This window comes from Chiloscyllium plagiosum, unplaced genomic scaffold, assembly GCF_037043375.1.
Source record: "Chiloscyllium plagiosum isolate Xiang-an unplaced genomic scaffold, Cpla_swu_hap1 HiC_scaffold_25, whole genome shotgun sequence".
Lineage (NCBI taxonomy): Eukaryota > Metazoa > Chordata > Chondrichthyes > Orectolobiformes > Hemiscylliidae > Chiloscyllium > Chiloscyllium plagiosum.
The window spans coordinates 46,783,087-46,800,506 of NW_028270163.1; the positions used below are offsets into that span (position 1 = coordinate 46,783,087).

General features: G+C 41.8%; 1 protein-coding gene across 3 annotated transcripts in view; it reads left to right on the forward strand.

Moving 5' to 3' along the window:
• tha1 (threonine aldolase 1) overlaps positions 1 to 17,420 on the forward strand; it is a 96,380-nt gene that overhangs the window by 48,786 nt on the left and 30,174 nt on the right. For all 3 annotated transcript variants that reach the window (XM_088000695.1, XM_088000692.1, XM_088000693.1), the window contains exons 3-4: positions 12,952 to 13,040; positions 16,766 to 16,951. In XM_088000695.1, coding sequence (XP_087856821.1) covers positions 12,952 to 13,040; positions 16,766 to 16,951 — 275 coding nt within the window. The remainder of the gene's footprint in view (positions 1 to 12,951; positions 13,041 to 16,765; positions 16,952 to 17,420) is intronic.

Consider the following 17,420-nt stretch of genomic DNA (forward strand, 5'->3'; position numbering starts at 1 on the left):
GAGATCATGTGAGATTACAGAGAAATAATGTTTTGATCTTGTATATAATGATAGTGAGTAATGCGTGCTGCATTATGGAAAAATAACCCTTTGGCATCTGGTTTTTTCACAAGTTGCGCCTCAGAGTGTTTCTTCTTGCATCCTGCCTCGTTCTTAGAAAGATAGTGCAAATAGACTGTGAAGATTATTGCTTAGACTAGATTTTTTTGAGGAAGATGTCTAGCTTGCTAAATCTAAGAGGAAAAAACACAGGAAGCTGGGCTGGGTAGCATTCACAACCATATGTAGATTTGGAATGGTCTTCCTGTGTCACATACCATGTGCAGCTCGTGCAGTTCACTCTGACAATCTGATAACATTTATGAGAACTGACCACAAAGGAAGGGAGAGTGCACTGCAACCTTGAAATGACGCACAGTTTTGCTGTATTGTTTTTTCAGAGGGAAGACAAATAATAAAATAACGGACTTGAATCATATGCCCGACAGTGAAAAGTTGCATGTGATTACCATTTATAACCACACTTTGAGGGTTTATCTAAAGAAAGGATTTCAAACTAAATTCTTTGGTACAAACACCGGAAAGTAGTGCATGTTATGGTTCAACTTTCAGATGATTTCTAATTATAGGATTCTGCACATTTCATGTCATAATTTTGTTTCCTATATAAGAAACCGCTGAAGGATATTCTTCTGCCTTCCTGTGTTGCATTAATGGAGATTTATCTGTCTGGATTGGGAGGCAACTTTGAGAAAACTGCAATATAAGTGCCAGTACAAGAGCTCACACACTTCAAGTATCTTCATGCAAATTGACCTTGCATTACTAAAATGCTGAATATATTACCTGATGTTTTCCAAATATTTTATGTTTGCACCAATGTCTATGAACTTTACCTTGACCTCGCTCAATGGATACTTCTCCTGTTTGTTTTTCCATAATTGGATGTTCACTGTGTACAAAGCACACAGGTCATTCGTGTTATCAACCATGTGAACTCACTCCACTTCAAGCCATGCTGTAATATTTCTGATTTCAGCCGATTCTTGTCTGCTTAAGCCCCCCCAGCAGCTACCACTTAAGACTTTAATCTGAGGGGTGTGCAAGTGATTGAAGAATTCAGGGAATAGAAAGAATCTTATTCTAGTGTTTGTTCTTGGCTCATTAATACGTAACTTCAAACATTGCAAAACAGTTGAAAAATGTATGTTCTTTTCTTGATGCAGGGTCAAATAAAATTGTAACAAGGAACTTTGGTCACCATGATCTTTGCACACATTCATGAGGACACAACACAAGAAAAATAGCTTACTTTGTTTTAAAAGCAAAACATATTTCACTGTCATGTAACTGAAGCAGATACAGTTCTGAAGAAAATGTGTTAAATTGTTTTAACTGCTGAATAGTACTCCAGCGAGCCCTGTTGTACGAATTAAATCCAGATTAAGCAGCAGCTACAAGATCAGTGGTGTGTTAAACCCTACTGGGAGAGAAAATAAATTGTTCTCAAAGGTCACAAGTACATTCTATCTTTCTGCATCCGCTTGAACAGATGCATAGAGCATTGTTAAATGCAAAACTCGTTGAGTAGCAATCCAAAGATTGGAAACAAAGTTAAGGAGCCCAACAGGAGTAACTGCAACCTTCCGAGTTCATTGAAAAGGAAAGCCTATTTCTGCATAGCTATCCCTCATATAACAACAAGATAAATGATCTGCTTTAATGAAATTGGATCTGGGATAAATATTGACAGGAACATCAGCTGATCTATATTTCTCTTTGAGTTGTATCATGGGATCATTTTTGCTATGTAAGGGAGAAATGGAACCTTGGTTGCGATTTTTGAGAAGATTTATAGCTCAGGTTGAGGTTCAGGTTGTAAGTTTGCTCATTGAGCTGGAAGGTTTGTTTTCAGATGTTTCATTACCATGCTACGTAACATCATCAGTGAGTCCTGGGACATAACACCAGTGCTTCACTGGAGGCTAACTGATGATGTTACCTAGCATGGTGATGAAATGTCTGAAAACAAACCTTCCAGCTCAGTGAGCAAACATATAACCTGGAATCTTGGTTTTATGTTTCGTCCAAAAGATGTCTCTCCTCCAACAGTGCAACACTGTGTTGAGGAATCAACCTGTTCTCTGTGCTCCGGTCACTTGAACCCATGACATTCCTACTCAGAGCCAAGAATGTCATTAAGGGTGGTGTCACAATTGCTCTGTGCATATTATTCGATTTGTAAGATTTACCACTATTCCTTTATCTGCACTTTCTCATGTAATCATTATAATTTGTAAAAGCAAAATCATGTATTAAAGCTCTTTAAGCATCCAATGATTTCCTCTTGTAAGTAATAAATTGCAGTACTTAGCAGAATTTATGTTATGGTTCTGTGCCACACAAGTGTCTCCGTTCTATGATTAGCATACTAAATGTCAGGACACTGCAGTTACTTTACTAACTTAAAGAATTTTATGTGGCACTCATAAACGATGGAGTTGCACCAGAGATTAAACAACGTAACAATCCCAGGGCAAGTGTCCGGGTGTTTAATGTGTATCTAGTTGAAGTATCCAGTCCTGAGCTCTCTGTAAGAGGTATTCATGGAGCGTATGGGCCTGTGTAAAAGGCCCATTGGAAGTTTTATTGTATCAGGATGTTCTCAGGGTCTTGGTATGTACTAGAGGCTTATGTTAAGTGTGTCAGTGCTCCAGATACTGGGAGACCTTGGCCATTAAATGTATTTCTTGCAAACATACTTCCCATTCCTTCAAAATAGATCCAAAATAAAGTCGCTGTTATCCTTTTTAAGAGACATTTAGACATAGACATGAACAGGCAGGGAGTAGAGCAATTCGGACTATGTGCAGGCCGGTAGGATTCGTTTAGAATAGCACTATGGTTGGTGCAGAGGCCATGTTCCTGTTCTGTATTGTTCCATGTTCTGTGTAATAGTTTTATTAGGAAGATAGTAACATTTTTACATTCAACCTTACGCTGGTGAATACAACTAACATGAAGGAATGGCAAGATACACGATGGAGTACCTATGTGGAAGAACTATACACAACCAAAATTGATGGATAGGATAAATAGACAAAGTCTTTTCCTTGGGATGGAGGAGTCCAGAACTAGAGGGCATAGGTTTAGGGTGAGAGGGGAAAGCTGTAAAAGAGGCAACATTTTCACGCAGAGGGTAGTACGTATCTGGAATGAGCTGCCAGAGGAAGTGGTGGAGGCTCATACAGTTGCAACATTTAAAAGACATCTGAATGGGTATATGAATAGGAAGGGTTTGGAGGGATATGAGCCGGGTGCTGGAGGTGGGACTAGATTAGGTTGCACTATCTGTTCGGCATGGATGAGTTGGACCGAAGGGTCTGTTTCCATGCTGTGCATCTCTATGACTCTATGTCCTACATTATTCACTGGCATACCTTTATAGATATCTTTAGTAAAAGATCTAAACATAGCAGAAAAACGGCACACATTTGGACCATGCACCTTCCAAAGGGCAGTCATCAGTTTGGCTTCCATTAATGCCAAAATATATTTCATTTTAAAAAAGCAAATGACTTTAAAGTAAGTAACTAAAATGGTGAGTACACAATGTCTTTAGGAGAATAACCAAATATTAATGCTGAAGGAATTTAAACTTATTCAAAAATTGCGTAACAATGTTTAGTGCTATCAAACCCTCAACAGCAGCATGATACTTTAGATTCTTTACACTGGCCCTTTGGCTGGGTGGTATGAAGTGTCCCATCTTATGGTATCTTGTTCATACGTCTCGTGAAGTGCTCCTGAAAAATCACTTAGCTGAGTCCAAGTTATGTGTATGCTTTTAAGTTTGTTATTGAGTGGAATGGCCATAAATGGACTTGTTGTTTTCCTCTCCTTTCCTAAGGTCCAGCTTGGCTGTCTTCTCTGTTTATCCCTTGTTGTTAGCAGCCAGTGTCCTTGAAAGTACACAGTGTTTCTTCATTGTGCCGAGAGCATTATCAGAATCCATGATGAACATGTGTCTGAATGAAGTTATCCATTATCCAACTGTTCTCGGATTCTGATCAAGTTGAATTAAGTTGACGATCCCAATTTGTCCACCTGTAATTTTATCTCGGTTGTATTGTAGCTCATGGGTCTTCATTCTTTCATCATGTTGCTTTTACCAAATATTCACTCTAATCCTGGTTTCAAGTCCTCACTACCAGGTAAGGGTTGCTCTGAAAGCCCTGCTCCATGCATTTTACTGCTGTAGTTTCATGAGTGCTCTGCCCAAGGACAGGTCCTTGGCTTGTTGTCTTAGCATTGTCAGGGCATCATCATTGGCTGTTGATGTTTCAGCTTGTGGCTGTTTACTTGGTGTTTTTTTTTGTCAATTTCTTCCACTCTCAGGGGCAGGGTGAAGAGGCAGGTCCTAAGTCTATCTCTGCCCATATGGGAATTGAACCCTCACTGTTAGCATTAATCTGAATTTACCACTCGCCATCCAACCAACTGAGCTAAATGGCATCTAGACTTAGTCCATTTTAAAAGCAGGAATTAAAAAGTCAAAAATCCTTGACCAGTATTATCCCATACAATGTAACACATCTTCAGAGCATTGAAAGTGACAAGTAACACACTTACTTGATGCATGGTGTCAGTGATTTACTGTTTGCGCACTAAAGAATTAAATGTATGATTTTATTATAACTAACCAGGATGAAAGAGAGCATACTGACACACACTTCCTTCATGAGAACTGAAATCACTCTGTCAAACATTCCATCCTAGAATCCTTGATCCGATGGTTATTGCTGTGAGTTTAGAAATGTGGGAGACCCACAGTCATTAAATTGACGCAACTTTGTGGACTACCAATAATTGTCAAACTGAATCAGTGAACTAGTTATTTGAAGCCAGCCTGTACCATATATAATCAGGTCAAAGAACCACAGGTTTGTGAACCCTGAGCTAAGTTCAGTTGACCATATTTATGTCTGACATTTACTGCCATACTATGACAAGGGAAAGAGTAGTAACATAAACATCATAAATATTATTTTCTGTGGCCTGTTATGTTTATTTCTAGTCTGTCAGGCACTAATTGACAATTTATTCAAGTCTGAGGACCACTCTCAAAGAATGGGTTTCCCTTTTGTTCTGCAGTAAAATGAAGTCCGTGTAGTAAATCACCCTCTGCAGCCATCAACCTACGTGTATTTCTGTAGTACATTGAAGATGTTTCCAACGTTGTTCAGGTTTCTGGAATTTTTCAATGGGATTTTTATCGTTTCATGTTGCAAAACACCAATTGCAATGTAAAACACAGCTGCCATATACCTACGTTTGTGAGCGTTTTCATCAACTTCCCCTTGTCTTCAGCTCACCTCGCCCTGCTCTCGTCCTTGCCCTACCCTCACCCTCAGCCTTACCCTGCCCACACCTTTGCCCCGTCCTTTGCACTGCCTGACCTCTGGCCCTGCCCTCAATCTCACTTCCCTTTACCTTGTTCCACTCTTCCTCAGAATGTTGTATGTACAGTTGGGTGACTACAGCTAGCCTGTTTTTTTAGAAAGCAAGAACACTCATGCAGTTCTGCCATGTTTTAACAATTACAGCTGTTTAAATTTCATTGTGCTGCTAGCACATTGGGAGGCCTGATGCAGGTCAGGGAACATCCCGAGTTGAACTGCCCGTCTCTTGGAGGCAATGCAGGTTACTACTTGCTGATGTTAATGACCTCTGTCACACTGTCTGTCTGAAATACAGATCAGCCAACAATGTGGTCGATACAGGGCTAAAGTGAGGACTGCAGATGCTGGAGATCAGAGTCGAGAGTGTGGTGCTGGAAAAGCATAGCCGGTCAGGCAACATCCGAGGAGCAGGAGCATCAACATTTCGGGCAAAAACCTTTTATTAGGATACACACTAACTTACACAGAAAGTATTCTGCAAAAGAGAATCAGAAGTACATATAAGGGATCAGACCTGGGGGGATATTTTGACTTGTGTCACTCTGCTCATTGATAGCAATATTCCAAAGCTGAATGTCCTCTATTGGCAATATCTGGAACAATTTTTAAAATTCTTTTATGGGATATGGGTTCGTTACCTATCCCTAATTGTGCTTCAGAAAATGCTGGTGAACTAGGTTCTTGAACTGATCCATGTATTCCCATAGTGTTCCTGGGAAGGATGCTCCTTCCCGTGGGCGGCACGGTGGCACAGTGGTTAGCACTGCTGCCTCACAGCGCCAGAGACCCAGGTTCAATTCCCGCCTCAGGCGACTGACTGTGTGGAGTTTGTACGTTCTCCCCGTGTCTGCGTGGGTTTCCTCCGGGTGCTCCGGTTTCCTCTCACAGTCCAAAGATGTGCAGGTAAGGTGAATTGGCCATGCTAAATTGCCCATAGTGTTAGGTAAGGGGTAAATGTAGGGGTATGGGTGAGTTGCGCTTCGGTGGGTCGGTGTGGACTTGTTGGGCCGAAGGGCCTGTTTCCACACTGTAATGTAATGTAATCTAATCTAATCTAATCATGTAATCTAATCTAATCTCAATGTTTTAACACTGATGGAATGGTGATATAGTTCTGAGTCAGAACGGTGCAATATCTCACAGTTAAGGAGTTTGATCTCCAACAACCACCACCATAGCTGTTTCTGCTCTGACTCCAACCAGTGGAGAGTTTCCCCTCAATTCCTCTTGATACTAGCATTCCCAAGCCACACTCAGTCAGCTGGTGGCCTTGATGTCAAACACGGTATATCTCCTTCTCCCCTCTGGAGTTCAGCTTGTTTTGTCCCTATTTGAACCAAGGCTGAAATGAGGTCAGAATATCCCTGGCAGAACCCAAACTGGGTATCGGTGATCAGGTTATTGCTGAACAGATGCTGCTTGCTAGCAGTGTTGTTGATGCCTTTCATCACTTTGCTGATGACTGAGTTGGAGATGCCGGTGTTGAACTGGGGTGTACAAAGTTAAAAATCACACAACACCAGGTAATAGTCCAACAGGTTTAATTGGAAGCACACTAGCTTTCGGAGTGCTGCTCCTTCATCAGATGATAGTCACCTGATGATGAAGGAGCGTCGCTCCGAAAGCTAGTTGTGCTTCCAATTAAACCTGTTGGACTATAACCTGGTGTTGTGTGATTTTTAACTGATGACTGAGAGTAGACCGGTGGGGTAATTGCCACAGTTGGATTTAAGTTGCTTTTTATGTGCGGGACATACCTGAACAGTTTTCCTTATTGTTGGATAGATGCCAGTGGTGTAACTTTACTGGAAGTGCTTGGTCATGAGGGCAGTAAGTTCTGGAGCACACGTCTTCAGTACTATTGCTGAAATATTGTCAAGGCTCATACCCTTTGCAGTATCCAGTGCCTTCAGCCATTTTTTGGAGTGAATCGAATTGGCTGAAAAGGGGTGTCAATGATATTGGGGATCACTGGAGGAGGCCAAGATGGATCATCTACTCAGCACTTACTTAGCCAAAGATGTGTGCAAATGCATCAGCCTTGCCTTTTGGAAGGATGTGCTAGGCTCCTCTTCATGGAGGAACTTCTTGTTAATCATTTAGTTGTTCACCACTCGGATTCATAACTGGATATGGGAGGATAGCAGAGCTTTGATCTGATCTAATGATTGTGAGGTCACTTAGTCTCGTCTTTTGCCTACTTTCTTCATTGTTTAGCACGCAAGTAGTTCTGTTTGGTAGTGTCATGGATTACCACTTCATGTTAGGTATGCCTTGTGCTGCTCCTGGCATGCCCTCTTGCATTCTCCATTGAACCAGGGTTGATCCCCTGGTTTGATGGTAATGGTTGAGTGGGGTATATGCCAGTCATTGGATTAAAGAATGTGCTGGTAGACAATTCAGCTGCTGCTGCTGATGGCTCACAGCATTTCCAACAGCACATAGGCACACGTGGTCCATTATTGGCCTCTTGACAAGTGATGTGCAGGATGTCTAGGTGCTTTCATTATCTCTGCACACCTTTCCCACTTGAACATCCCTCCCTTCACTGTTTGGTGCTGATGCCTTCAGCTGCTCAGGCCCTGAACTCTGGAATTCCCATCTTATCCTCTTCACCATCTCTGTTCTATTATCCATTTTATGTGGCTCAGTTTCAGATTTTGTTTCGTAAGCCCCACCCCCAGAGGCACATTTTGTTGCATTAGATGCAAGCTGTCAATTTTATTAGTGTTTGCAGAGATGGGAGGTACATCTGTCTGTCAAATTGTTGAGGGGAATAGAGCCAACACCTAAAAATAGACACAAATCGAAAAGTGGAACTGATGATAGAAGATTCGTTTAGCGTAGTTATGCTTTCAATTTTGTGTTTAATACTTTTGGATTCCTTAAAATAGACATGAGCAAACTGGGGTCTGAGAATTCAGCTCAGTTTGTATTTTGCCAGTTGGTGGGTTTGAAGGCTTGCATGAAGGCAAAATCAGAATAGCTACATCTTTCATATTGACAGTTTGAATATCTACAGATTTAGGGGAAGTTAAAGTTAAATTTTATACGTGGCCCTGAGGTTCACTGAATGTCAAACCAGTGATCATAACCTCACACCAATGTACCAGTATCTGTTTAGCTCCATTAACCTAATTTATTCCAAATGCATAAATTCACATCTGTAATACTCATTCAGTTTACGAAAATGCATGGAATAGTTTTTACTCAAAATAAAACTGTTGGATTCTATCTAATCTTTTGGTTCACATGGTTTTTTTAAATGTGAAAGCTACCAACGGCTGGTCACTTGGCCTAGTATCTCATTGTGTCAAGTCTTTTTCCAAAAGGTTCCTATGAAACAAAGGCGCTGTCACAGTACTGTCAGTGCCCATACCCTGTATGAGAGCAGCAGTGCATAAAGAGTGCTCATTTACTGAGAGGCAATTATGGATGAGCAATAAATGTTAGCCTAGTCAGTGACACCCCATCCATGAATGAATAAAGCAAGGACCTTGACAACTATGTTCATGGAATAGAATCCCTATAGTGTGGAAACAGGCCATTCAGCCCAACAAGTCCACACTGACTCTCCAAGGAGCATCCAAACAGACTTACCCCCTACCCTGTCATTTTGCATTTCCCATGGCTAATCCACCCAGCCTACACACTATAAGCAATTTCGCATGGCCAACCCAGCAAACCTGCGTATCTTTGGACTTTGGGAGGAAACCTGCACAGACACTGGGAGAATGTGCAAACTCCACATATACAGCTACCTGAAAATGGAATCAAACCTGCGTCCCTGATACTGTGAGGCAGCAGTGCTAGCCACTAAGCTACCATGCTGGCCCAGTTCTGAGATAGCCAAGTGGAAACGGAAGAACAATATGATGTGCACTACGAGAGTCCGAAACTATCCTTTATGTTTAAGTGAGTAGAAGTCCATCAACCCTAAGATGCTATGACAGTGAAAATGTACAATGATGAAGAGGAAATCCTGACATAGAGGCAGGGAGCTGCATTCACAGTGAGGCTGAAGCTTGTTGTCTTTCTGAACGTGTGAATATCTGTCACAAAAATAGAATTTAGGTTGAAAGAGGTGAAATTAAATACTTGTTCACATACCCTGTGAGAAAGAACAGCTGTATGCTATATGAGCTGAGTTTGGATTGTACAGATCCTTGTATTAGAAATGAACTGGAAACCTCATAAAAATGAAAGATGCCAAACATCAAAATCCTGACTCAACCAGGGGCTATGCTAATTACTTCCACATTGAAGATATTAAACATGGAGGATTGTGGTAAATTGGGCGTTTTACCTCTCTGGTTAAATGCAGACATTTAGCATCAGACTGAATTGGTTTTCAAGATTCTTTATGTGACTTGACAGTATTCAGCACAGTGATCAAAATCTGAGGGTGTTGTCACAAGCTCAGGTTTAGGGACTATTTGCATTTTGCACTTCATTGAAGAATTAAGGAAGTATTGGTTTTCTCCAGAAGCAGAACTGGTTCTGTTTGGAGTTCAATGGAATGAGTGTGCAGAACAGGCATTACATCTTCCTCTATCTTTTCTGCACGTGCAAGGTGCCTCTTTGTGCATGTGATATTGCAGTCATCCATTTATCACAGCAGGGATCAGTATATCTTCCACTGCTGTTTACTTGTCATTCACGGTTCAATGCAAATTTCAATCTGCTCACTCCCCTTCCTGACTGATTCGCCCAACTGGGGAAACCAGCCCTTAAATGTACACTGCAATCAGCTTCATTCTGTTTTCGCTGGAACATGTCATGGTTCATTCTTAAATCAGTCCTCATTTACTACATGAGTGCAGTGCAGTGGTCCAAGGAGTGGTGGCATATTTCCACTCTCTTGTGTAAACTTGATCCTTCTCTGAACAGAACCCATTTGACATTATCATGAGCTGTTATGTTTTGTGAATACTGCCATTGTAATTGGTGGCTAGGTACAATATGCTGAACAATATGTCTTCAAGAATGCTATTTCTCCTTTAATTATTTTAGGAAAGCTGATTATGATTAGCTCCGCAGTTCTCTACCAGTAGATCAACAGTGACAGAAAAACGAGGCTCAATGAACTGGAACCTTAGAATGACAGTGTTTAGGAACACGTAGGACCAGGAAAGCATATTGGTATCAAAATGAAAGCCTCTTAATCACTTCAAGTATCTGTCAAGCTCCCCCTCAGTTTGTCACACGTTATCTATTCTATACACCTTCTCTGTCCTGAATTTGATCCTATCTCCATTTCTAGAGCTTATTGTAATCTCGGGCATTTACTTGCTTTCAAGATTCTGTAACAGGAAACTCAGAAGCCCTATTAATAAGCATTGTAACAGCTTGGAAACAGTTAACAGCTGTGCAGAAGGATGACTGACACACTGATATCAAATTAATCTATAAATCAATACCATCTGCAATATTGCACAAAGTTATAATGACGGAAGGAGAATGATTCTGTGGAGAAGAATCTATGACACAAATTACCCCCATATTGCCAAAGTCAAGAGATGTTCATCAGTGCAAGATGACTAAAACTTGTTGGCACAAGTTTATTCTTGGCAATGTCATCTTGCCTGATATTTGAGATTATAATGTAAATAAACAAAATATGAATATTTTTAGCAGTAACTTAGGCTGCCTAGTTGGAAAATCATCTGACCCATGTTGATCACAGCCCCTATATTACAAAGTCTGAAGTACATGTTGTATCATGTGAGATAGATAGCAAGGTTTGAGTAAGAGTTAGCTATCCACAGGTTCGTATAGCAATGTAACCTGGTTAAGAAAGGAGTCAGCATGTTCCCTAACAATGTCACTTTCTGTTTCACAACTTATCAACAAGGAAAGTTGCAGATCTTACTTTAAAGCAAATATCCTGTCAGAAATTCATGCATTCATATTAATTTCCAGATTGGGCATCATTGGCAGGTTCATTGTTATCGTGGTTAGTAAATTTGCTAACGACACTAAAATAGGTATCATGGACAGTGAGGAAGGTTGTCAGAAATTGCAGCAGGATCTTGATCAGCTGGTGAAGTGGGCTGAGAATTGGTAAATGGAGTTTAATATAGATAAGTGTGAGATCTTGCATTTTGGAAAGTCAAATCAAGTTAGGAATTTCATGGTGAATGGTCGGGCCTTAAGAAGAGTAGTGGAACAGAGGGATCTTGGAGTTCAGTTCACAGTGCTCTGAAAGGGGAGTCACATGTAGATAGGACAGTGAAGAAGGCTTTTGGCAAACTAGCCTTCAATGAGTATAGAAGGTGGGAAGTTATGTTGTAGTTATACAGGACATTGATGAGGCCGCACTTGGAGTATTATGCTTAGTTTTGGTCATCTTGCAATGGGAAGGATGTTATTAAACTGGAAAGAATACAGAAGAAATTTACAAGGATATTGCTTGGATGCAGTGGTCTGGATAAGCTAGGACTTCTTTCGTTAAAGCATAGGAGGTGGAGGGGGGGGGTCCTTTATAGAGGTGTATAAGATCATGAGAGACATAGATAGGGTGAATGCACTCAGTCTTTTTCCCAGGGTTGGAGAGTCAAAGACTGGAGGCCATCAGTTTAGAGGGGAAAGAATAAAAAGGGAACCTGAGGGGCAACCTTTTTACATAGAGGGTGGTACGAGTATGGAATAAGTTGCTAGTGGAAGTGGTTGAGGCGGTTACATTAACATCATTTAAAAGGTATTTGGACAAACACATGGATAGGAAAGGATTAGAAGGATATGGGCCAAGTGCAGGGAAATGGGATTAGCGTGGATGGACATTTTGGTCGGCATGGACCAGTTTTGGCCAAAGGGCCTGTCTCCGTGATGTAGGACTCTATCCCCTAGAGAAAGGGAATGGAGGGTTTTTTGAGCTGCTGCAGTCCTTTGACTTCCTGCCAGCCACATGACTCCCTGACGCGTAGCAAAAAAGACTTATTTTATTTATGTCATGAGGCCAATTGATTGACTGAAATCACATAAAAAGAACACATTGGGTTGTTCTTGTAGTGACTGCCTTACAATCAGTCAGTGCTGAGCTGGCCATCACATACCTGGGTGGGGGAGGTATTCTCCCCTCTCCCTCACACTCAGTCCCTTTCTCAGGCGAAGGCATTTTTATTCTAGCTTAAATATATAGATTTGCACACTGTAGTCCCAACTGCTGAAAGGTAACTGGAGACAGATGTGCGAGGTGGAGAAAGTCATGAAATGGAAATAAAGTGACATGTGTCTTCAATCAGCCTCTTTACAGCAATTCCTGATGGCCAGATCATTTCCCATAACTGGACAAGACCACTCCTTTCACTGTGGCTCTTACAGTAAATGTGGTTCATATTTAGGAGGAGCAAATCGGGGACTTGCCTGACAGTATGTTTCCAAACTTTATTTTAGTTTGAAGTGTGCATCAGCTTAACTGATTCCCACGAGAGTTACTGGGAAACCTCCACAGTTTAAGTAATGACTGTATCTCTTTTCTCCTTTGCAGTCATGTGTCATTGCCGGGAGAGGGGAGCTGAACTGATAGTTGGTGACCAGGCACATATCCATCTCTATGAACAGGGAGGTGTTGCTCAGGTACCAGCAGCTTATTCTGCACTGAGCACAGGGTGGAAGAGAATGTGACACTTGGCTGTTTCATCTTGATTAAACCTGTCAGTAAACTATACTGTGTGTCCCTGTAACTCTATTTTGTGGTAAGCGTAATAACAACGTCTAACTAAATTTGGCTTTGTTGGTGGTGGAGGGAGTGGGGGAGGTACTGTGATTGATGTTGTGCTGCATGAAGACCAAATTAAAAATGCTGAGCCTGTGAATAAGTACTGCTGGGCCTTCTTAAATTACAACACACCCTGTTTGCACATGGGGTTCTGAAATGTCCAATAGTTACTGTATATTTGAGTTGCTAAATGGCAAATAGCAGTGCAACCTACTAAACCACCTAAAATATCTTCTATATAAAATAAAAGTGTTTTAACTAAAGTCCAGTGTGCTTTAGTCCTTAGAGTAGCTGTTCAGAATCTCAAACACTCACAGCAGAAGGAATACGTTACCACGTAATACTAAGTGGGCTCACTTTTTAAAATTTTAACTGGCATCCAACTAACCCATTATTAACACAGTCAGACACTTTTGCTTTCTTTTGACTTGAGGTTTATCTTAGTGGAGCTTTCAGCTTGTGGTTGTAGAGGAGATTCTGGGAAACAGGGTTATTTTGCACCCGGTGTGAGCACCATAACTCCAAGATACAAATCCCTGAGCTGCTCAAATCTGGGTCTCTGATGCAAACTCAGAAGCATTCCCATTCCTACTCCATCCTCATGAGCCATCTGTCTCTGCAAACTTCAAGACTTTATTTAAGACCTGCACCTCTACTTCCCCACGGCTAATCCCTAGTTCCTGTAATTGTCCCTGGTACTAACTTTGAAGTTCTTGCAGAGAGACTGTATTGTGGAATTTTAAGAATCTTCTCATAGAGTCACAGAGACATAAAGTTATACAGCCTGGAAACAGACCTTTCAGTCCAACTTGTACATGCCAACCACATATACTAAATTAATCTAGTCCATTTGGCCCAAATCCCTCTAAACCCTTCCTATTCATATACCCATCCAAATGACTTTTAAATGTTGTAATTGTACCAGCTTCCTCTGGCAGCTCATTCCATACACATACCACCCTCTGTGTGAAAACGTTGCCCCTTATGTGCCTTTTAAATCTTTCCTCTTTCACCCTAAACCTATGCCCTCTAGTTTTGGACTCCTCTACCCTGTGGAAAGGACTTTGGCTATTCACCCTGTTATGTCCCTCATGATTTTATAAGCTTCTATATAGTCACCCCACAGCCTCCAATGCTCCAGGGAAAACAGCCCCAGCCTATTAAGCCTCTCCCTATAGCTCAAACTTTCCAACCTTGGCAACATCCTTGTAAATATTTCCTGAACCCTTGCAAGTTTTACAACATCCTCTCTAAAGGAGGGAGACCAGAACAGCATAAAATACTCCAAAAGTGTCCTAACCAATGTCCCTGTACAGCCGCAATATGATCTCCCAACACCTATACTTAGTGCACTGACCAATAAATCCAAGCATACCAAACACTTTCTTCACTATCCTTTCTACCTGTGACTCCACTTTCAAGGAACTCTGAAGTCCCTTTGTTCAGCAACACTCCCTAGGACCTTACCATTAAGTGTACAAGTCCTGCCCTTCTCTGCAAGCACAAAGAATTGCTGGTCTTGGTTCAGTGGGACCTCCTGTTTTTTTGAGTGGTGGGTGTCTGGCCACATTTCATTGCAAAGACCAGATCGAATAATCTAAGGTGCAGTGCAGTACTGAGGGAATGCCACACTGCCAGAAGTTCAGTCTCTCAGATGAGACATTAAAGCAGTGTGAGAAAAATCTTGCATTTGTGTAGCACCTTTCACCACCTCAGGGCATACTAAGGTGCTTCAGGGCTAGTTATAATGTCTTTGCAAGTTATAATGTTGAGAATTGACAGCCGAATTGTGCACAGCGAAGTCCCAAAAGTAGCAACGACTGGAGTGAAATTCTGAAGACAGGAGCTGAATGACCAGAAACCCTGGGAATCATTGACCGTACGGTCTCTCTCTCTGCTCTTTCTGGTTTCATCAGAGTTCCCCTTAACACAAGATAAATACAGATCACCAAATCTATTCACCCACTTTATCTCACAAGTTCAAACAGATCATGAATCTCCTTACAACAGTAAACTGCAACTCATTGTCTCAGGGTCAGACGTTTGCCTTATTAAGTTCAATTAAAGTTAGGAAACAATGACTCTCACTTTGAATTGATGGCACATATTAAATGCAGCAGCTTTGCCAGTGAACTGACAGAATCAGTTTACTACACCATGACACTTGTCCAAACAGCCTCCTCCTATGTCTTCAGGCAAACAAAGTTATTGTGTTAACTTAGAATATAAAATAAAATTGATGAACAAATATAATGTGACAGACAATTGTGACAGTGAATTAGCTGTCACTTTGACCCTGTGCATTCAAACGTTCCTATTCTTGCTCAGTTGCTGCCCTCTAGAGGTGTTTTGTTACATTTCAGTTTAGGATTGCATGCTCCGCAACCTGAATTAGTGAAAGTTAAATTATGAAAGTAGAAAGTTAAATTGATGTTGTTCAGTTGCTTCTCAACTCTTTATCTCTCTTTCGCTCCACTTTTGTGCTTCTTTCTGTCCTGCTTTGCTTCCTCTTTGGCCCTGATTGTCTCCCTGTGGTCTTCCTGTTTGTTTAATTCTGCAGTTAATGGGCAGGAAATCCTCCACTGTTGCAGTATTAGCATCACGGTTTGTTACCACACAGGAGGGGATTATTCAGCCCAACATGCTTCACCAAGAGCTGTTTAAATCATTAACGTTGATCATTTGAGTTCAGAAGTCAGAATGTCTCCCTCCGGTTATACCGGGCCAAGGTGAGACCACACCTGCAATATTTTGTGCAATTTGTCTCCTTACCATAGAGAAAATGCAGTAGAGGTTCACTCAGCTGTTACCAGGAATGGCAGGACTGTTGTGTCAAGAACGATTTGTTGGGTGTCAAAGAGTGAGAGGGGATCTGATTGAAACACACAAAATTCTAGCAGGGCTGGACAGACTCGATGGAGGGAGGAGGATTTCCCTAGAGTCTAACACCAGGCAACCTGGGGCGGCACGGTGGCTCAGTGGTTAGCACTGCTGCCTCACTGCTCCAGGGTCCCAGGTTCGATTCCAGCAGCGGGCGACTGTGTGGAGTTTGCACGTTCTCCCTGTGTCTGCGTGGGTTTTCTCCGGTTTCCTCCCATAGTCCAAAGATTTGCAGGTCAGGTGAATTGGCCATGCTAAATTGCCCGTAGTGTTAGGTGCACTAGTCAGAGGGAAATGGGTCAGAGTGGGTTTCTCTTCGGAGGGTCTGTGTGGACTGGTTGGGCCGAAGGGCCTGTTTCCGCACTGTGGGGAATCTAATCTAATCATAAACAGAATCTCTGAATGCAGGGTAAACTGTGGAGGACTGAGATGAAAAAAATCTTCACTGGATGGTTAGAAAACCTGTGGAATTCTCTACCATGGGAGGTTGAGGAGGCCAAGTCACTGAATACATTCAAAAAAAGATTTTTTTTAGATTTTAAAGGCATCAAAGAGTTTAGGGAGAAAGCAGGAATATGGCATTGATATGAGGATCAGCCTTGATCGTGGTGAATGGTGAAGCAGGCTTGATGGGCCAGATCACCTGTTCCTGTTCCAGATGTGTATGCTTTTATGTTTCTATGACCGTATCTTCTCTTTTCAGATTGCTGGAATTCACTCACGCGTTGTAAAGAATCTTCCGGATGGAACGTTTGATTTGAATGAGGTCGAATCAAAAATACGGCAGCATTTCCCAGACTCTCACTACCCTAGGACTGGCGTAATTTGCCTCGAGAACACTCATAATGAGGCTGGAGGGAGGGTTCTGCCACTCTTCTTTCTCCAGGAGGTGAGGCAACTGTTGCTATTAACACAATTTTTGAAGTCAAACTTTTAACTAGGTACAAGCAGCGCTTTAACTCAGCGGCAGCCGTTACCATGAGCAGAGGAGGAAGCAGGGATTAGTTTTAGTCTGAGTCTGACTGACACAGATACTGAACCCACTCCACCATCTCTAACTGGTGGGTGGCTCACTGCTGCCTCTAGAGGGAGCACAATAACAGCACTGAACCCCATTCAATAACAACAACTGGTATTTATGCAGTGCCTTGAGTGTAGTGAAACATTCCAGGCTATGTCACAGCACAGTTATCAAGCAGAATTGACACCAAGTAATCTGTTGTTTTATTTGTTCATGGGATATGAGTGTCATTGGCAAGGACTGCATTTGCTGTCCCATCCTTCTTGCCCGCAAGGATGTTGGGGGTGAGCCGCATTCTCAAAGCACTGCAAACACGATGCTCTTAGGCAGGGAATCC